The 22,356-nt window shown below is 41.3% G+C and overlaps 1 protein-coding gene across 4 annotated transcripts in view; it reads right to left on the bottom strand.

The window, feature by feature from the left end:
- Positions 1–22,356, bottom strand: part of kdm4b (lysine (K)-specific demethylase 4B) — a 325,841-nt gene that overhangs the window by 182,262 nt on the left and 121,223 nt on the right. For all 4 annotated transcript variants that reach the window (XM_039767103.1, XM_039767104.1, XM_039767105.1 and 1 more), the window contains exon 6: positions 8,997–9,046. In XM_039767103.1, coding sequence (XP_039623037.1) covers positions 8,997–9,046 — 50 coding nt within the window. The remainder of the gene's footprint in view (positions 1–8,996; positions 9,047–22,356) is intronic.

The following is a 22,356-nucleotide window of genomic DNA, read 5'->3' as shown; positions in this document are numbered from 1 at the left end:
TAAATTTTAATCGAGGAATTTTTAAAAAACTTTTTTTAAAGTGAAATACTCCGTAACCACAGATGTGTTTTGCTAGGATCCATATATATACTTTCTTCATCTTCCATTATTCTCTGATTACACAAGAAGTTAAATTTAAATTGAGGATTTTTTAGGGACTCCAAATAATAATTAAGTATTATTTTAACTTTTTAATTAAGTATTATTTTAACTTTTTTAAAGTGAAATATTCCCAAACTACAGATGTGTTTTGCTAGTGCCCTCATATACACTTTCTTTGTCGTCTATTATTCCTTGATTTATTACAGAGGTACAGAGGTAAAATATTTTAAGAGGCTCTAAATGTTAATCAGGGATTTCTTAGAAACTCTTTTAAAGTAAAATGCCTCCAAACCACAGATGTTTTTTGCTAGTACCCTCATATATACTTTCTTTCTCTTCAATAAAATGTGAATTAATAAAGTATCTATCTATCTATCTATCTAATTCCTCAATGACTAAAAGAGGTAAATTTTAATCTAGCTAGACGTTCTAAATTTTTATCGAGGACTTTTTTCAGAAGCTCATTTAAAGTGAAATGCTCCTAAAACGCTGATGACTTTTGCTAGGACCCTTATCTGCAATTTATTTTCCTTTCTTTTACTCCTTGGTTACTCAAAGAGGTACATTTTAAATGAATTTAATCAAATAATTTGATTATACTTGACCCCCTCCCTAGTGCTCAGATTATTTTGTGATATTTTGACACTACTTTTATTTTATTTTATTTTATCAAATCTCTTCTAACTCTTTTCTTGTAAGTTCAAAGCATTACAAAATGTGAGATTCTTTTGAAAAACCCAAGGCTCTCCTGAGCCAGCCGGCACTCCACTGCTGGCAGCTGTAAATTAAAACAATTTTAGTGAAACACTTGATTGATTCATCGTTTCCTGTTTACACGGAGATGTTTCATAAAACGGCGGCACATAAAGGCTTTTAACGTGATAATTTTTTATTTGTGACACCTAATATTTACCTTCTTTAGTCTCCAGTGAGCTGATTTTTGTGCCAAGCAGAGCATTGATTGACCGATTTATTTATAAACTGAAATGAACACATTAGAGAAAGCGGCGTCTCATGAGCGACCGCTGTGCTAGAGACTCAAAACGGCCGCCTGCAGACGACACTCATCAGATGCTAAATCACACTGGAAATACATTTGTTTAAGGCTCTGTGGAATAATTAAGCTGGGTTAAAAAAAAAAAAAAACCACAGATATTTAAACAGAATGGCAGTGGGGAGAACACAAAAAAAGTCAATACAAGAATGAAGAAAGGTAAACGGTGAACTCTGTCAGAAGAAAAATACAACTGCTGAATAATTAATTCCTTGGAATTACAACTGCGCCTGGTAGCGACAGCATTAGCCCTCACAGAATGCTCCAAAAGCTTAAATTAACAAAGGGGGCCGTTCATCAAAGGAAATGCTAGTGGTGTCAAAATCGGAGCCATGAAGAGGCAACATGAGCCTACAGCCTCTGTAAGGTGGCACATTCATCTTAAAAAAATGACACTTCATTATGACATAATTCACTCTACGTAGGACACGGGGTTTATCCACTGAGCCCGGATCCCTTGATTCAGGTTGTTAGACCCCCCACAAGAGCTCCCACAACCCTTGGGTACAGGTTTTGATTAAGTCTTCAGCCTACGCCCCATGCCTGTTCACCAAACTCCTTTAGATCCGTCCCAGCTAATGACTTTCTTGGGAAGAACCCAGACAGCGTGGTGCTGTGAGCAAATTGCTGCTATCATTTTTTGTCATACTACTAACTCAACGTTTTATCTTCATTAGGATTCTGGGTCAGTATCTAAAGTGTATGGAATTTGTATGTCTGGCCTTCAATTTTGGGAGCTTTTCTCCATGTACTCTTAATTTTCCTGCCACATGCCAAAGACATTTGTGTTGGGTTTACTGGCCTCGTGTGTGGAAATGGGCTGTGTAATGGTTCCTGTTTTACACCTGATGATAGATAGATAGATAGATAGATAGATAGATAGATAGATAGATAGATAGATAGATAGATAGATAGATAGATAGATAGATAGGATAGGATACTTTATTAATCCCAAGGGGAAATTAACCCTAATTCTGCTGGAATAGACTTTGGTCTATAATGACCCTGGATTAGATTAAGCAGATTTCAGAATGTTAGCTGGAATAATCCTGACCCTTTGCTCCAGAGACAGTAATCAAGTAATCAGACCAGGTGATGAATAGTAGTCAAAACCAAGGAATCAAGCAAACTTTCAAACAAGCCAAAATTCCATGTCAAAAACAGCCCCAGCCAGAAGTTAATAACTAAAAGAACTTGGCAAAAGACCCACTAGAAGCTTTTGAGAGAGGATCCACAATCTTGGACAGCGTGCAAACTGATGTGTAGAATTTAATATACCATCATTTATATGACATCATCACGTGCATCTTCCAAGGTCATGCCCCCGAGCGATGGGTCACCAAATCACAGAAACCATATAACGAAATGATGGTGCGCACTTAAAAAAAAAAAAGATGGTATCATGGGAAAATCTAATACAAACCAAAAATAAATACCTATCTTTTAAACAAAATATGGTCAGTCTCCAACGACTAAAAAAAATTTACAAATAATATTTGGGCCTCCTCTAACTATGGTGTCACAGTGGGACATGGTTTAATTTATTAATTGATCTTTTTTAAACTTGCCCTGCTGGTTAACTAGTGGCAACACCTATGTATACTTGCCTTAATGAGTTGATTGCCACACAGCGTCAGCAGGTGTTGGAAGTGTGAATAAAAAGGAAAGAGGTAAGTAATAAATAAATAAAAGAAATCGGGAGAAAGGAAATCGAGAAGTGAGCGAGTGGGCGCAAGCTTGAGAAAGGTGAGAGCCAAGGAGGGTGGCAAGAGCACTGCGTGGGTTTCCGGTAGAGGCCAATGAGAGAGAGAGAGAGAGAGAGAAAGCAAGAGAGAGGGATAACATGTAAGAGAGACAGAATGCATGTGAGAGGCAGAGAGAGGAAGAGAAAGCGAGAACACACAAGAGAGACAGAATAAGCAAGTGAGAGTGAGGATGGGAAAGAGAGAAAATGTGCAACAGAGAGAGAGAGACAATGAATGAGAAAGTGCTAGAAGAGAGAGACAGCATGTACGTGAGAGAGAGAGAGAGAGAGAGAGAGAGAGCATATAAGAGAATGCAGTGAAGATGAGAGGTAGCTGGTGTAGATCCAACAGTTTTTTTTTTTTTTTAACCAAACATAACATTTAATATGAACGAAACAGTATGCACTTACACCAACAAATATTACACAACACTAATGTTTATATATTATATGATTTTATGTAATACAAATCCTTTTCTGTAATGTTGGCTTATGTGTCATCTGTGAGCTTCTGCAATCTTTCAGCAAGCTCCAAAAATATTCCCATTTAATTGCTCACAACGAACTCGTGAACGACAGAAACCCAAATCTACAGAGTCAACTCTATATTATCTTTAACCAATGTTTAAAATGAATACTTAATTCTTTCAAGCATTGGGGGGGGGGAAAAAGTTAAAAGACCCCCCATTTTTATTGCTTCAATGTGAATGGTACTTCACAGAGGTACCCACCCTTCTTATTGTTTTGATGCAATTAGTCTTTTGCGGGGACCACAAGTCCTTCCTGCTTCAACACAATTGGGGCATCACTGGAGACCCCACCATCGTATTGCTTTGATGTGATCAGACTTCAAGGGCGGACGAAACAAATTTCCAATTATTGCTTCGAAGTGATTTGAGACTATATGGCTATAAAGAGAGAAGTGGTGCATAATGTGGTGTGATGGCTCGTAATCATGTGACACATCAAGGGAGGCTGTACTAAGACGGGGGATTTTGGAGTTAAACATTATTTGTTTCGGAATCGTTTCAGTACTGTACTGAGATCTGAAAGCGGGTACCGATAACAAAGTCAAAATTTTAGTTCCGATCCAACACTAATTTGCAAATCCCTCACTAATCTGTTTTATTTTTACCCTCCTCATACCCTTATTGTCTTTGGTACAACATATTCCTCTTACCACACTTATCTCATTCCCCTTCTCATAGTTACCTTTACTATCCACCATGCTCATCTCCCTTAAGACCTTGTCACATAACACAATGTTTCCGGTGATATTCAGGTTCAGACTTTTATCTACATAACCATGGGGACTCAGAAGCTTTTGCGGTGTGTATTGCGGTCGTGTTGCCTGCAATCCCCAGCGACTCAGGGGCAGGCAGGGCTCAGTGTGCATGTGAGAGCTGACAACCAATCAGTGCTCACCCAAAAGTACCAGGCTTTTGATGCAGCTATGAGGGATAAGGAAAGCAGGTCACACACAGAAGAAGCATCCGTGGAGCATCAGATTGTGGTGAGCTTGCGATAATTTTGCAAATGTGAAACTGTGCTGGAATGTCATCATGGGGTCATCTAATCTGTCATGCCCCATGGTTTATAGTCACTATATCTAACAACCTCAAGGCAAGAAGATCAGCAACTGCAGTCGTCAAGTCTGTCATCCCATCACGAATAGAAACTGTGTAATGCGACATCAGCTTTGCAGAGACAAAAAAAAGTCTTTGCTAACCAATAAAATTAAAATGTCGTAAGCCATCATGTGTCATAAAATGCATGCACTGATTGGGTAGCAGCATAAAATGCCACGTGTTACATGCCAGTAGTGCTGGGTGGTATACCGGTTCATACCGAAAACCGTTTTTTATTTTGTTATGATATGGATTTTTCTTATACCGCAACACCGGTTTAAACTGCCTAAAAAACGTTCGGAACGTGGTGCAGCAGGAAACCGTTTAAGGGGGATCTTTTTCACTGCTACACCGCTAAACCCATACAACGGAGTACATGCGTTAGTGGAGGTGTTGTGCGGGGGCTCCTTTTCATTGCTACACCGCTAAACAGGCATGCAGTGGAGTACATGCGGTAGTGGAGGTATGAACAGAGACCATTCCGAAACTGAAGCTGTAGCAGACGATAAAGCTGAACATGATGACACAGAAGAACTTTTGCTGGAAAAAGAAGTCACGTCTGTTGTCTGGAGATACTTTGGATTTAAAAGGTCGGATGTGGACCATTATGTTCAAATGTGTGAATACTGCAAGCCAAGTTGTACTTGTTTTATTTTTTTCATTACTGTGTAATGTACCTGGGTACTGTGTAATAGTGTGACGACATTTTGACTTTATTCTCAACATTTCCACTTTAATCTTGACGCTTATGTCAAGATTAAAGTCAACCTGTTGACTTTATTCTCGTAATTCGTTATTGAAGTAGAACATCGTAAACTAAACTTCATCTTAAAATAAATATTTAATTTACTAGATTTTCTCAAATCCCGTCATAAGTTATGTAGCACATTAAATGCTTTGTGTTACGTGTTTCCAAAGCCATGTTCATCAGTACAAGCTTCTTAAACTGACTTCCTCTTGCACTAAGAGGAGGCGCAGGCAGAACACAGAATACATTAATTTCATGTAACATTTAGAACGCTAAGATAAATACTTGATATAATTTTCATGATCAAATAAATTAAAGAATGTATTAATCATGTGAGGGCACGGTGGCATGGAGGTTGCACGTGCTGCCTCGCAGCAAAGAGGTCCTGGGTGTTCCCTGCCTTGAATTTGCATGTTTTTTTGGTGGGTTTACAAAGCGTGCTTCAGTTTCCTTTCAAAGTCATGTAGGATGTGGGGTTTTGTTATGCTATACTGACCCTGCTAGTTTATGTGTTGCTCGTATTCACCCTGCGATGTGCTGGCGACTCGTTCAGGATTTGCTCCTGCCTCGCACGCAATGCTTGCCGGGATGGGTGCAACCCTGAATGGATGGCATAATTAAACACGTATAACAAAGAGTTTTTTTTTTTTTAAGTTCTGAACACTCCGTGGTCTAAGTTTATAACTAGTTTTAATTTCACAAAGATGTTTATTGTGTGGTGATTTGGTTATGTGGAGAAAGAAAAGGAAGGATAGGAACTGGGGGTGTGGTAAGTTAAATAGAGACAGCACAATGCATGCAATAAAGAAAGGCCGCCCTGATGAACATCCATTGAATTCTGTGTTCGTCTCTCCAACCACCAGATCACAAACCCAACATTTACACAATATTTCAGTTAAACCTGTGCGATACCCATTCATACATCCAGTTTTTTGGAGCTTCGTCACACCTGCCATAAAGTTCTCTACACTGAACGTACACCTGGAGACCCCTTACTGCGAGGGAGCAGCACTACCGCGCATGTTTAATACCTGCTTTAATGCATTTCATCGTGAAAATGATATCAAGTATTTATCTTAGCATTCTAAATGTTCAGAGAGCAGGAATATCATGAAGTGAATGTATTCTGTGCGGCGGCTGCTGCCTGCGCCTCCTCTTAGTGTAGAGGAAGTCAGTTTAAGAAGCGCGTGGTGATTACCAACTGGGTCGGGGAACACTTAACACAAAGCATTTAATGTGCTACATTAACTTATGACGGGGTTTGAGAAAATCTAGTAAATTAAACATTGATTTTAGGATGAACTGTGGTTTATGAGATTCGAATATAATAACAAAATAAACTGAGAACAAAATGGAAATGTTGACTTTAATCTCGACATAAATGGCAAGAATAAAGTGGAAATGTCGACTTTAATCTCGACATAAGCGCCGAGATTAAAGTGGAAATGTCGAGAATAAAGTCAACATGTCGACTTTATCCTCGACATGCAGTTTTTTTTTCCTTCCCTGTGTCCGGATTTTTTTTTCTTCACTGTGGCTGTAATATGATTCCGTAGGGCTGTACCACAAATAGCATTATAAATGCAAGTTGCAGTTGTATTATTTATGTAGGCTATATAGCTTAGCTTGAAGCAAGGTCCATATTAATGCAATTTGCCTAAACGATGGTTCAGTTGGTAAAGATGTCATCACCAAGTTGCACTTGTTTTATTTTATTTTTATTTGGTGGATACTGTGTAATGCACCTGGGCTTGAAGCCTCGAAGTAATAGTATTATCAATGGAAGTTACACTATTGTTTATTTTATTGTTATTATTTATTAGTTCAAATATTACGCAGTTTAATGATGGAAATGTTTTTTAAAAAGTCACTTTAACGTGTCAGTGGACAGAAATTGTTAACATTAATAGAAAGTGCAGTGGGTTTAAAAAAATATTTACTATTTATTCCTCCTCTAAGACATGTTCAGTGCAATACAACTTTTGACAAGCACCTCTGGATATTTTACTAAGTCTAAACGCCTCTTTGGATGGTTAAAAATATGTTGTCAAAATTTGAGTTTAAGTTGTTTGCAAAATTTGTTCAATAAAAAGGTTCTTTATTTTGACTGCAATTGTCATGCAATGGGATTCCTTCTCTTCATTAGTGCCACCCCCTTGAAAACTATCACTTTATGGGGGCATGCCAACCTGTATTAATACTTGTGTGCACATTAAAATGTTTTTTTTGTACAATGTACAATTCTCATGACAGTGGAACAAGTTATTCTTAGCCAGTCTACTGCAGTAATTGCAGTGGAAAATGTGGTTAACATCCACTCATGCATGGAGAAAAAAATACCGTTGAATACCGTGAAACTGGTATAATTTTGAAAAATATCGTGATATAGAATTTTGGTCATACCGCCCAGCACTACAAGCCAGGGTGATAAAGGTGTGCATGCATGTAAACCAAGTGAGTAGCCACAGACCCTCCTTTTAACTCTTTCAGGGCGGATGTTGACTTTTGTCAGCAGGAGGGGTTAAGAGCAGTCTGCAACTGTAAACGGTGACAAAAAACGCCGTTACGTTTAAATTCGACTGTCTTTGCTAAAAGCAAAGTTAGCTTTGTTGGTTTGACCGAGATTCCCATGCACTAGTGGGAGTAGTGAAGAGCAAACAACGACAAAAATGGCATCGACATCAGGTGAGAGACTGAAGCCAATGCACAAAGCAAAGTACTCCGTGGATGACATTTTGTATATTATCGCCAAATTGGACTCCGATTCGAACGCAAGTGATCTGGAGATCGAGATCGAAAACAAATGTGAGGTACTGCTGATTGATCTCCAGCTAATCGTGGTGCCAAACACGTTGGTGTTAATGAAGACCGACACTCGTAATGACACGAGGTACAAACCGGATTGCGCTGCACTTTGACCGCCACGCATTCCTGCCAGCCGTCATACCGTCTGTGAGCGTCTCGAGCCACAAGAGACTGTAAACTGGCGGACCACAGCACCCAGCAACTGATATTTTAAGTTGATGTATTTGTGAGACCCTTGCTTTGGGTGCTTTTCAGAAAATTACATGTTTAGGAAAAAATATTCAGCCCTCAAAGAGTTAAAGCAGTTGATTATCTTTTCTAAACTTTGGTCACAATGGCGCCTTCTCCAGTATGACACTGCTGGCCCTTGCTTTAAATTTAAAAACTGTGGCTGTGCTGATGGTCTCTTTTATATAAGTTGTGAGTCCACCAACCCCACTCTTATAAATCTGACAATTGCAATGTAGGTGTCTGAACTCTGACTGCTACTAAAACAGTGCCATGCCCTCCAAAACCCATGCCCATGGGGGCGTGAAGGAAGGAGCTCGAACTACTAGCCACCCTGCCATGGGAGCACACAAAACTCAATGAGCGAGACTGCAGGGGGTGCAACAGCAGAAAAGCTGCCAGGCCCCCCAGCTCCCAGCCCATCTTTTCTAATCAGCAGCGAAGCCAGCGTGCCTGTGAGGCAGATAAATAAAGAGACGGATGTGTTTAGCTTTCAGCGCTCCACAAACTTCTTATTAGGGTAGGATGAGGTGCGCGGCGGCTATTAATTTGAGGCCTCTGCTCTCAAGCTGCCGCTGATAAGCGCTTTAGAGAATGTCGAGATGAGGAATTAGCCAGATTGTAATCTTATTAGAAGCAATAACTGAAAAGGTGGTGGGGGAGAAAAGAAGAAATCAAGTCATTTACCTTTGGCCAAGCGCTCCAGCCTCTTGCCATGTTCGGGTGGCACAGTGTACCTGGAAAACAAAACACATTCCCGTTAATCCAAAGAGAAGCACGCACAATGATAGACCACAACCTACAAGCTCTTTGCATTGCACACCTCCACTGAGGGGCAACACTGAGCTGAACATAAGTACCCACAAACCCCAAGATTAGCTCTGCCAGGTTTAGTCCCACACACAGTCATCAGTACCATTAGTAAGGCGAAACCTGCCTAAGCAGCATACTCCAGTTCAGTGGGTATACACATCTGGGACTCGGTAGTAACACATCAGCCCACCACCTCCTAGTGACATCACATCTGACCTTGTCACCTCTGTTAGCTGGAGATATACCTCAGAGTAAAATACTAACCAACAGGTAACACATGCATATCCATTAATCTTGATTTGATCCGTCTTCCCCACTTGGTCTGGCTGTCTATCCATTTGTCTAGACTACCCCTCCTAATCCACTTCCATCTTCCATCTACTTCTTCTCTGCAATCTGATTTAACCAGTTACATTTCCCCAACATTCCTTAAGGCCATATCACATTTCCAGCGACTTCCAGTTATAGACTTCATTGATATAACCTCAAAAGTCGGAATCAGCCAGTCATTCTAATGTCACATTGGCTTTAGAAGATCTTTCCCTCTGATGCAGGGGTATCCAACTCCAGTCCTGGAGGGCACAATGGCTGCAGGTTTTCATTCTAACCCTGTTCTTAATTAGTGACCTGTTGTTGTTCCTAATTAACTTCTTTTGAATTCATTTTCTTTGACTTGCTCTTGAAGACTCAGACCCATTAAGTGTTTCTTTGTCCTTAATTAGCAGCCAAACAATAATGAGATACAAAATGAGCCAAAACAACTGGTGTCCATCATACAATATCTGAAAATAAAGAAAGGTGAAGGTCTCAGGAATGCTGATCTGCTCAGGTCCCCAAAACATTTTAACAGTGCTGCTCTTAGAAAAGAGAAAATCAACAATTTCAGAAATGTCTGCTATTGCACAATGAGAGCAGCAACAAGGATTGTTGGAATTAAAGAATGCATTTAATTAACAACAAGAATCAGAGCCTAATTGAGCAACTGGTTGGTGTGAAATTGGTTGGAATTTGAGGCCCTGACTTAGTCGGTCTTCTGTTCTCCCTCACTTAACTTTTCATTTCTGTTTGGGTGCCATTTAAGGAAAGAAACTAAGTAATTCAGAGGAGCAATTAACAAATTCAGGGGAACAAATCATAAAAAACAAGTCAATTAAAATGAATTCAAAATAACTTAATTAGCAGCAGAAACTGTGCACTAATTAGGAAAAGCGGCCGCTGGGGCCCTCCAGGAATAGAGTTAAGGACCCCCTGCTCTGATGTGTTCTCTAGCACAGGGGTCACCAACTCTGGACCTGGAGGACCACCGTGGCTGCAGGTTTTCATTCTAACCCTTTTCTTAATGAGTGGCCTGTTTCTGATTCTAATTAACCTCTTTTGAACTCATTTTAATTGACTTGCTCTTAAAGACTCAGACCCTTTAATTGTTTTTTTTCCCCTTAATTAGCAGCCAGACAACAATGAGATACAAATTGAGCCAAAACAACTGGTGTCAATTGTGCAATATCTGAAAATAAGGAAAGATGAAGGTCTCAGGAATGTTGATCTGCTCAGGTCCACAAAACATTTTAACAGTGCCGCTCTTAGAAAAGAGAAAATCAACAAAAATCAGAAATGTAAAGAACGGGTTTAATTAACAACAAGACTCGGCGCCTCATTAAGCAGCTGGTTGGAGTGAAATTGGTTGGAGTTTGAGGCCCTGACTTAGTTGCTCTTCTTTTGGCTTACTTCACATTTCATTTCTGTTTGGGTGCCATTTAAGGAAAGAAATCAGAGGAACAAATCTTAAAAAAGCAATTCAATTAAAATGAATTCACAAGAAGTTAATTAGCAAGATAAATAGGGCACTCATTAAAAAAAAAAGGGGGTTAGAATGAAAACCTGCAGCTACAGTGCTCCTCCAGGACTGGAGTTGGTGACCCCTGCTCTGGAAACACTTTATGTTAACCTTTATGTTAACCAGCTTCCCCCAAAGCCTATTTGATCCACCTAACGTCATGTGCTGCCAATTCTGCCCAAGACCAGACCTTGCATCTCCTTCATTTCAAACATTGACTGGTTTCTGAGTGGCACCTCTATCCCAGATGCTGACAATCCTCATGCGGCCTCCACCTCGTACAAAGCTGCAGTCACTCATGGCCAATTTTTACTGAGAATAGCCAACTAAACTTTTTGAGCACTCATTTTTTAAATAGCCATCTAGAAATAATCCATGAGTGCCATCTGTTCCAGACCTCCCTTGCCCTCCGTTTCATAAGGTGCCCTCCATTTTTTCCAGCCCTGGTTCTAACCTTACATTCATTCAAGTAATCTTCACTTGTTATTTATTCCCTACCTCACAGGCATCACCTGCCATATCTCAAAGAACATCACTAATGTGCCTTCTATTCCAAGAGTTTCTATGTATGTTTTTATATTTTGTGGTATTTGCTGCCTTTCCTTTTGGGAAATAAAACCAAAAAACCGACTGCAGACAATTTCTGTCGACATTTCAAAACAATTTTAGCCTTCACTTCTTGATGCTGACATTTGTCAATACCCTACCTTGAAAAAAACGAATGCTCAGTTTATTCTATTATGCAAGTCTTCTTTTTTCAGACACCTCACAGAATTCCAGTCCTATTGTGTCTGCTATCCTAACCCTGCCAGACCAGACACACTACAGACATGGAAACATTAGTTGGTCTCCTTACAACTCATTGAAAAAAGTGCTGTGTATCCCCTGAAACACCAATTGCCCCCCTGTGCACCTGCATGCCTTCTGATGTGTCATTGAGTAAAGCAAAGCAAGTGTGACAAGTGGTCAAGTGTTGCTTATTCTACAAAAATCTTCTAAAATTCCCTGGACACATTTGTTTGAGACCCCTAGAAAAGATCCTAAATAACTGGATTCAAGAGATTTTTCAAACCAGCTTTTTTCTTGAATTCGTCTAACTCACTCATGTCTCCAATCGTATGATCAGTCATTCAACCGATTTAAATGGAGAAAAGTCACTCTGCTGTTTAGTGTCATCGTGTGTCCCACACTGAACAGGGACTAGAGAAAGCAAATGAGAGAACTTCCTGAGGAGATCAGAAAGAAAATGAGAAGACACGCACATTAAAAGGCAGAGGCTAGAAGACCACCATCTCCAAGCAGCTCAACGTTCATGTGACAACAGTTGCAAATATTATGAAGAAGTGGAAGTTCCATGAGACTGCAGCCAACCTGCCCTGGACGTGGCCACAAGAGGAAACTCCAGAATGGGAAGAAGGACACAAAGCTAAGGACAACTTCTAAAGAGATGAACTGAACTCCAAAGTCAAAGTTCACCAGTGTCTGATCGCACCAGGTGTCACTTTTTGAGTGACAGCGGACTCAATGGAAGAAGACCCAGTAAAGAAAAATGTCAAAAAGCCAGACTAAAACTTACTAAAATGCCACTGGGACAATGTCCTTTGGACAGTTGAGAGAATGCTGGAGCTTTTTGACAAGTTACATCAGCTCTGTGTCCACACATGTAAACAAAATGAAGCTTGCAAAGAAAGGAACAACAGAGCTACTGTGAAACATGGAGGAGGCTCAGTGATGTTTTGGGGCTGCTCTGCTATGTCAGGCATGGGGGACCTTGAGTCTGTGCAGAGAAAAATGAAATCTGAAGACTATCAAGACATTCTGGAGTGAAACGTCCTACCCAGTGTCAGAAAGCTCGGTCTCAGTCGCATGTCACGGACTCTCCAACAGGATAAGGAGCCAAAACACACAGCGAAAAGCACCCAAGAATGGCTGAGAACAAAACATTGGACTATTCTGAAGTGGCCTTCTAGGAGACCTGATTTGAAGTCCATTGAACATCTATGGAAAGAACTGAAACATGCAGGCTGGGGAAGACCCCCTTCAAACCTGACCCAACTGGAGCAGTTTCCTCAGGACGACTGGGCCAAATGACTTGCAGAAGTCTCATGGAGAGCTTCAGGAATCACTTGAGTGCAGGGACTGCAAACTCTAAAGGTAATGTCACTAAATATTAGGTTTAGGGTCCTATCATTTTTGCCCATCCCATTTCCATTTGTGTTATTATCTGAAATATTCTGCTGAATCCAAACTCTAAAGCAAAGTCTGATTTGTGTTAAATAATGGATGGGTGCCATTTACTTGTGTCACTTTCAAGTGATCCATCCATCCATTTTCCAACCCGCTGAATCCGAACACAGGGTCACTGGGGTCTGCTGGAGCCAATCCCAGCCAACACAGGGCACAAGGCAGGAACCAATCCCGGGCAGGGTGCCAACCCACCACAGGACGCACACAAACACACCCACACACCAAGCACACACTAGGGCCAATTTAGAATCGCCAATCCACCTAATCTGCATGTCTTTGGACTATGGGAGGAAACCCACTCAGACACGGGGAGAACATGCAAACTCCACGCAGGGAGGATCCAGGAAGCGAACCCGCGTCTCCTAACTGTGAGGCAGCAGCGCTACCACTGCGCCACCGTGCCGCCCATACTTTCAAGTGATTTCAAAGACAATTGTGGGTTCTTCTTTTTCTGTACATACAGACCCGGACATTTGTCCAGGTCTGTATGTCGCAGCCCTCGTGTGCCCCCATGATCCATTTATCTCACCTCCATATTAAATCCAGCACCAGTTGTCCGATGCTTTCATCCAGCAGCAGTGCCGGCCTTTGGTGGATGCAGTGTATTACAGTTTCAAATAATATGGCAGCTGTCATTAGGACCATCCAGTGTACTGCTGCTGTGTCAAATGTGACAGAAAAGAAATAACTCGGGCACCACCGTCGACGCCTCTGCTGGATTGTGGTCAGAAGTGCCGACTGCTGCAAAATCATTTAACAGTGCATATTGATTACTGTTTTTAACAAATCAAATAGATTTATGCAATTAGTTCTACATTCTGGATTCACAGAGAGGACTTCAACAAACGTCAAAGAAAAGGTCATGTGCACCTTAATTATTATACGTCAGGGCAGCAAGCCATCTTCTCTGTCATCTCATCCAAGCACACAGTTAAAGCCCTCATACTTTCATCAAGGTTTGCACCAGCAGACAGTAAAAAAAAAAAAAAAAAAGTAAATGTAACATTTCATCTAAGCCATACCCATTTAACTATTTCAGGGCGGATGACGACATTTGTTCAGAAGGAGGGGTTGACGGTGATAATCAACTTTAAACCAGGGCTGTCGAGTCGGAGTCAAGGAGTTGGAGACGGCAAAAATGTACCGACTCCGACTCCTAATAACTTTAAATTGCAATGAAAAAAAAATACAGCAAGCTCAAATGTCCCATTTCACAAACAATAGTCATAATTAACTGCGGTGGGCTGGCACCCTGCCCGGGGTTTGTTTCCTGCCCTGTGCCCTGTGTTGGCTGGGATTGGCTCCAGCAGAACCCCCCGTGACCCTGTGTTAGGATATAGCGGGTTGGATAATGAATGGATAGATGGATAGTCATAATTAAGTACTTATCTGATGTAAGAATAAAGCCCACTGCATAGTCGTGTTACTACTAGTGTGACGTTCAGCTGAGCTATTATACAACCTGACATTCACATATTGTAATCTGGATTATGGTACATTACAAAAAGTGTTTTCATTTTAATTTCAGATATAATGTGTTTAACAAGTTCATTTGAGTGTAAGCAAGTGTAATGATGCAGGTGGAGGTGTGTGCTACGGCCTGATGTGTGCTCAGGGGTTCTTGTCTTTTATTTAAAATGGCCAATACGAAAGATAGAGAGTCAGCTTCCTAGCCAGTAGTTCTGTGGTTAAATGATGTGTATGTTGCCTTCCTTTACTCAACATGGAAAATACATTAGCATATTAAATACAGAGGAGTCGGAGAGTCGGAGTCGTAAATACCAGAAACTAAGGAGTCAGAGTTGAAGGATTTATCTACCGACTCCACAGCCCTCCTTTAAACGATGACAAAACCCACCGTTATGTTTCAGTTGGAATCTCTTTGCTAGGAGGAAAGTTAGCTTTGTTGGTGTGACCGAGATTTCCTGAGCGCACATGAGTAGCAAAAAGCAAATGATGGCAAAAGTGGCATTGACATTTGCCGCAAGATCAAAGCGAATGTGCAAAGAAAAACACTCAGTGGATGACGTTTTGCCTATTATCTCTGAATTGGACTATGACTTGCCCGACACCGATTTTGATACAAGTGATTGAAAACGAACGTGAGGTACCGGCATCAGCTGATCGTGGTGCTGAATAGGTTCCTGTAGCTGACGTGCCTACGCCAACATTCACCTGGGAGGACTGCCGCTTACAATTATAACAGGTACAAACCAGATTGCAATGCACTGTGACTCCCGGTGTTGTCCCCGCCACGTGAAGACAGCCCGGCAGCAACAGACACTTTATGTTGATCTCTGTGTGAAACCATTGCTTTGTGTGCTTTTCAGAAAACTGTGTTTTTTGGAAGAAAATATTTAGCTCTCAAGTTTAAAAAGCTGATTTTGAATGGCATAGACATCAAGGCCCAGAGGTGAGCAGCGCTGCAGTATCTCGGCCTACACGTCCACCTCCAGACATCTCTGCACAATTTAGCTTTTCACAACTGGAATTTCTTCCAGAAACACCTGCCTCTCTTTCTAATCAAGCTGATGGACTTCAGATTAAGGCGTGCACAGCGGGAGGAGTGACTTCTTTCATGGATCCTGCTACGGACAACAAAACCTTTGAAGGAGTTTTCTATGATTAACTTTACACGGTCGCTGCTCAAAATGATTACATGGCAGATGGAAGTGAGATGCACTTTAAAAGAATGGCCTATGCCTGCTGTCATGTGTCCAAGAAAATCTTATTAATAAGTCTGACCGCAGCTACTGTGAGCAATGAATGGCTGAAAGTGGCAGGAAATGTGGGGTGGAAGAAAGATAGAGATTGTCCCACGTGATCGCCTATCATGAAGTGAGGACACCATGGTGGCAAAATCAACTTGAAGAACCAACTCTCCATCCATTTTCTTGCCTGTGTATCTGGTTTGGTGCCTATCCTAGCACCACACTAGACAGGGCACAAGACCACCATAGGGCAAACTTTTAACACTCAAACAAGCCGATCCAAATTTGAGCTCCACTTTACCTGACTCTCAGCTTTGGAGGTACAACATGAATGGCAGAAAACCTGTAGAAAGGAACACACAGAATTGGAGAGAACATTCACTCTCCACACAATGGTGACTGAGCTAGGATCCAAACCAAGGATTCTGGAAAAGTGAGGTGTTTGTGGTTTGGAAGTCACCCACTAGTCTTAACCTACCACTTGCAGTTTAGAAGTCAGAAGCCCGCTAACTCACTTGGGAGAAGGTCTCTTTAGTGCGAGTGCCACTCAGTTTGTGCATACATTCTGTTTATGATAAACTGTCTACAATTGTGAAGTCTCCTAAAAAAAACACATTAAGACATATAAATATGTGTCATGTGAAGAGAGCACATTGCATGTTTTAAAAATAAATATAACCTGATGCAAGGAAAAAACCTCTATGTATCATCAAATTATCCATTGGCATGGAGGAATGGTAAACGGGAATGATATGTTCCTGCAGGTGCTGTGTCTGCTCTCTGTTCTTCTGCGTTATGATAATAGTGTAGGAGTCAAAGTAAGCATTGAAAGAATTTGCAGCCATATTCACGAACATATGAACTGCAAACTCAGCCTATATACATCGGACTTCCGATACAACTCGGAGTCCTGCCATATGCAAACATTTGCAGACGACACTGCTATCGTGAGCTGCATCAGGAGTGGGCAGGAGGAGGAGTATAGGAACCTAATCAAGGACTTTGTTAAATGGTGCGACTCAAACCACCTACAACTGAACACCAGCAAAACCAAGGAGCTGGTGGTGGATTTTAGGAGGCCCAGGCCCCTCATGGACCCCGTGATCATCAGAGGTGACTGTGCAGAGGGTGCAGACCTATAAATACCTGGGAGTGCAGCTGGATGATAAACTGGACTGGAATGCCAATACTGATGCTCTGTGTATGAGAGGACAGAGCTGACTATACTTCCTTAGAAGGCTGGCGTCCTTCAATATCTGCACTAAGATGCTGTAGATGTTCTATCAGACAGTTGTGGCGAGCGCTCTCTTCTACTCGGTGGTGTGCTGGGGAGGCAGCATAAAGAAGAGGGATGCCTCACGCCTGGACAAACTGGTGAGGAAGGCAGGCTCTATTGTAGGCACGGAGCTGGACAGTTTTACATCCGTGGCAGAGCGACGGGCGCTGAGCAGGCTCCTGTCAATAATGAAAAATGCACTGCATCCACTGAACAGGATCATCTCCAGACAGAGGAGCAGCTTCAGCGACAGACTGCTGTCACCGTCCAGCTCCACTGACAGACTGAGGAGATCGTTCCTCCCTCACACTATGCGACTCTTCAGTTCCACCCGGGGGGGTAAACGTTAATATTATACAAAATTATCATCTGTCTGTTATATGTTATATGTCTGTTAGCACTCTTTAATTTAATATTGTTCCTTATTAGTATGCTGCTGCTGGAGTATGTGAATTTCCCCTTGGGATTAATAAAGTATCTATCTATCTATCTATCTATCTATCTATCTATCTATCTAAATGGAAATTCAAAGACAAAATAGCCACAGCGTGTTAACATCTTGTATGTCCGTAAACCACAATGCTTATCTTAATTTGACTTGCTGTTGTTATGTCATATAGTGATATAATAGTTCTCAAACTTCTCAAACGTATGGAGCCCAGTAGCTGTAAAGGTCTAAGTGTGTATGCGTGCGTGCGTGTGTGTGTGTCCACTATCGCTGTGTACAACATGTACATTAATTATTTAGCTTCAGTTAACCTTGTGCCCATGACCTCCTGAGTTGGCGATGGTAATTCTAGCTTTTTAGTTTCTCTTTGCTTTAATTCTTTTGTTCAGTTTTTTTGCTCTCTCCCTGAAACCCCAACAGTGGTCTAAAATGCACGGACTGGAGAAATCAGGTTTGAGCGTTTTGGGAAGAAGCCCTGTGGAAGGACCCTTTCCAGTGCAGGATTTCACAGCTATTCACTACACATTTTTAACAGGTTGTCCCCCGACATGTATTCTAATTTGAGAATCAAACCTGGCCCAATGAGACTACTTCTAAACCAGCTTATTGTCTACATAGGGCCGGGCATTCATATTGCAGCTGAGACAGACTTGGTCTTCTCCTGCGTGGATGCAAAATTGGCAGAGAGAGAGGTAAAGACACAGAGACTAAACTTGTACCAACTCTTTGGTTTCCTGTCACATGTCAAGGGACCAATGAGCCGTCATGGTACAGAGTGTTCTCCTGATTCATAAACCATTTCTAATCAGGCAAAACTCAGTCCAATACGATATGTAGACTCCTTACGCCATGCAAGTTTTTGCTTTAGCAAGACCCCATTCCATCTCCAGCCTGACTTCCCTTTCATCTGAATCTAGCTGGCCAGTTTCAAAGGTTTACTTGTTCCTTCCTAGGGTGAGATGGCTCACAGACTTATAGAAAAGCACCTTTGTAAAACCGGTCCCATGGAAGACTGGTGAATGCTTCGAATCCCCCTACCACAAACTACATTCCCCAAAGAACTGTTTAATAAAAAGTTCTTATCAGTAATAGCATTCCTAAAACGTTCAGGTGTTTAAAAAAGTTATTGATAGAAAGCTGTTCCTTTCTTTAAGTCAATAAATCTTAAATGACAATTCACAATTATGAAAATAATAATCTACGTAGACACCAAAAATTCCTATGTTATCTTTGCTTTTGTCCTGTTGGAAGGTGAATCTTCAGCCCAGCCTGTGGTCCAGAGTACTTTGAGTAGGTTTTGATTAAGTATGTCTCTCTGTTTTGCTCATTCTAGTTTCTATCAACCATGTCTAGTCTCCCAGTACCAACCCCAGAGTCTGATGATGCCACCCCAAGGCTTTGCCGTTGCAAAGGTGTTGCACATCTGATGAGGTTTCCTTCAGATGTGATGGTTAGAATTCAGGCCAAACAGTCCAATCTTGGTTGTTACAGTCCGAGAGTCCTTTAGGTATCTTTCACAAACTTCAGGAGGGCTTTTACAAGTCACCTGGTCACTCTTTCATAGAGCTCAGATTAGTGGAGTGTTGTAGTGGTTGTCCTTCAAGAACTTTCTCCACACAGGTTCTTTGGCGCTCAGCCAGAGTGATTATTAGGTTCCTGGTCACCTCTCTCTTACCATGGCCCTTCTTCACAGATGGCTCAGTTTGGCTGGGTGGCCTACTCTTGGAACAGTCATGACTATTCCAAACATCTTTCACTTAGGAATTATGGAAGCCACTGTTCTCTAGTGATCATTCAATGCCACAGACATTTTTTGTAGGCTTCCCCAGATCTTTGCCTTGATACAATCCTGTCTCTAAGCCATGTAGGCAATTTCTTTAACCTCATGGCCTGGTATCTGCTCAACTGTGGGACCATCTAGATATTAGTGTGCCTTCTAATAATCAGTGCAGTCAAATGAACTGAACAAAGATGTACTCCAAATGAGGTGTGTCAAGCAAAGGGTCTGAATTGTGTTAACAGGAGATTTCAGTATTCTTATTTTTCACTAAATTTGCCTAAATTCCCATCTCGGAATACTGCAGTCAATTCCTTCAACCACATAGTTTGGTTTTTGCTGAACTCTGGGATCTTCGAGCCAGGCGTGAACCTTTGATAAGCAGTCCAGTCAGCTGAATTGACCAAAGCTGGACTCCAGACGAGGTGCAGAAACATCTCGGTGATGATCAATGGAATAGGATGCACATGAGCAAAGCAAAAAGTCTCAATACTTGTGTCAATAGATTAATCATTTTGAATAAATTTGTAACAATTCCCTAAAGTTCTGTTTTCGCTTTGTCATTCGAATGTATTGAATGTAGCCTGACAAGGGAAAAAAACTGAACTGAAATGATTTTGGCAGAAGGCTACAACATAAGACGTGAAAAAGGGAAAGGGTCTGAGACTTTTGGAAGGCACTATAATGGATGCCTGTTTGTGAATGCACTTTTAATGTAATTTAATAAAGAAATTAATTGTTCTTATTCCTTTTTTGTGTTAAAATTATATCATGTTCCCTTGAATACTATCCATTATTTAGCACTACTATTATTTGAATATTTATTGGTGCTGCCTCTCTAACACTACAGTGGACTACTCAAGGCAAACAAAATCAGCAATATAAAAGGAAGGGCTCTTGAGGGATATACCCACCAATGCTCTCCGTATAGACCACCATAAACACAGCAGACTGAAGAAAAAAAAAAGAAAAGAAGTCCATAAAGCACGACAAGGATCTCCTTCAGACGTAAATTACACACTTTCTTCACGCCTGCTGTTAATCTGCATAGATCTGGGCGCCTGCGCGTCCATTACTGATGCTGACGAGCCGCCTTGAAATGTTTGCGAAATCGATTTTGCTTTGTGGTTTGTTTTGCAAAGGACAACGTATTTTAATTTGTAGTTATTTATCCTTTTCCGCATTTCCCTGCGAGTGCACTGCGATTTGCACTGTGATTTATGGATTAGTTCCAGTTTGCCTAATGAAACAGCCAAAATGATGAAACGAAGAACACAGGCTGCACTGTTCCTTCTAATGAGCTTTGAAATGCTGCGCGGTGACTGATGAAGAGCGGTAACAGCCCAGAGAAAGAGACGCGAGGGGAGTAAAGGGACCGAGGGAACTAAGTTGGGAGGGGTGGTGGGGGTGATGGTGCTGGCTAGTATGGTGGCAGTAGATGCAAAGAGCAACTGAATAGGGAAGTAAAGGGTCATGGGTAATAAAGTTAGACACCAAACTGCAAATAAACCTGCAAAACATCGACCCTGCATAAAAGTAGGAAAAGCTGAAGAGGAAAAAGAAGAAGATCTGAATACAGGTCCGGGGAAATGAGGATGGAGAGAGGTGAACACAGGACAAAGGGGGATGGAGCGTGACAAAGGGATAAGGGCGAGAGGGGAAATGAAGGTGAATGTGGGGAAGGGGTGCAACAGAGAGAAGTATTGGAGTAAATAAAGAGTGAGAAAATATGGAGGGGGGAGAATACAGGAGGAGGGAGAGAGAAAAAGGCAGCGTGATGAGGGTGCAGGATTAATAATGGAGAATGTGGAGGGAGGTAAAGATGACGTGAAGACTGGAGCGACAGCAGTCGTAATTGTCATGATCTGGCATTTTTTAACAATTCTTTACATTTATATTGTGCTTCCCTTACTACTCAAAGCACTTTACATAGTGACTGGGGAGCCACTTCAACCACAACTAATGTGCAGAACCAACCTGGATGATGGGACGGCAGCCATTTTGCACCAGTATGCTCACCACACATTAGCTATTAGGCGGTTAGGGGGTGACAGAGATAGCCAGTTAGCGACAGGGGATGCTAAGGGGGCCAGAATGACTAGAACATGGAGGGCATTGTGATCATCAGAATAATCACTTCAGATTTTTTGTTGTCCGGGAACCTCTTGACCCACCATTATGAGAAAACCTTCACATATGATGTACCGTCTAACACATCTTGATGTCTAATTATACAAGACATCAAGCTTTTTAGAGTCCCCAGTGTATTAATGGACTGCAGACCTGAAAAACCCTGATTTTTGGGCCAATTTTGTGCACAACATTACACCCATGAGATAAATAATAAACCAGTAAGTGTTGTTAGCAAAACTAATCAGAAGAACTTGATGTTGTGCATGCCACATGAACCAACCACTGGGGTTCACTTCCTAATGGGATATGGGGTTGAGAGGGGGTCAAAATTACTCTTTGAAAAATGGGGATCGGTGATATAGGTCTGTGGAGTGTCTTTTTATGCTGTTTTGAGGATGGTGATTGTAAATACAATCGTAGTCATGACATTTGAGTCTTTACTGGTGGTCCTAGCCCTCCAACAGAAACTCTGAGAAGGTTAAAAAATAACAAATTTCAACTATAAGCATGTGGGGTATTGTTATAGACTATTTCAAGGTCAGTGATTATGAATGTGATGTTCTTTTTGATATTTGATCTAGCTCTCTATGGATCTTTATCACAGGATGACAAATGACAAAAGTTCTACTACAGTGGAGATTACATAGACTTCAGACATTTAAACTTAGGCACACATTTTAATATTTCAAATATCTGACTCAACTATTCTTGTTTATTATGTACTTCATCAAAATCATTACGCTCATATGCTTAATGTGCATTCCCACTTTTTTCCAGTTTTTCCTTAGCCTCTAAAAATAATTGAGAC

Source organism: Polypterus senegalus, chromosome 10 (genome assembly GCF_016835505.1).
Source record: "Polypterus senegalus isolate Bchr_013 chromosome 10, ASM1683550v1, whole genome shotgun sequence".
Taxonomy (NCBI): Eukaryota; Metazoa; Chordata; class Cladistia; order Polypteriformes; family Polypteridae; genus Polypterus; species Polypterus senegalus.
This window is presented reverse-complemented; position numbering and strand designations above follow the sequence as displayed.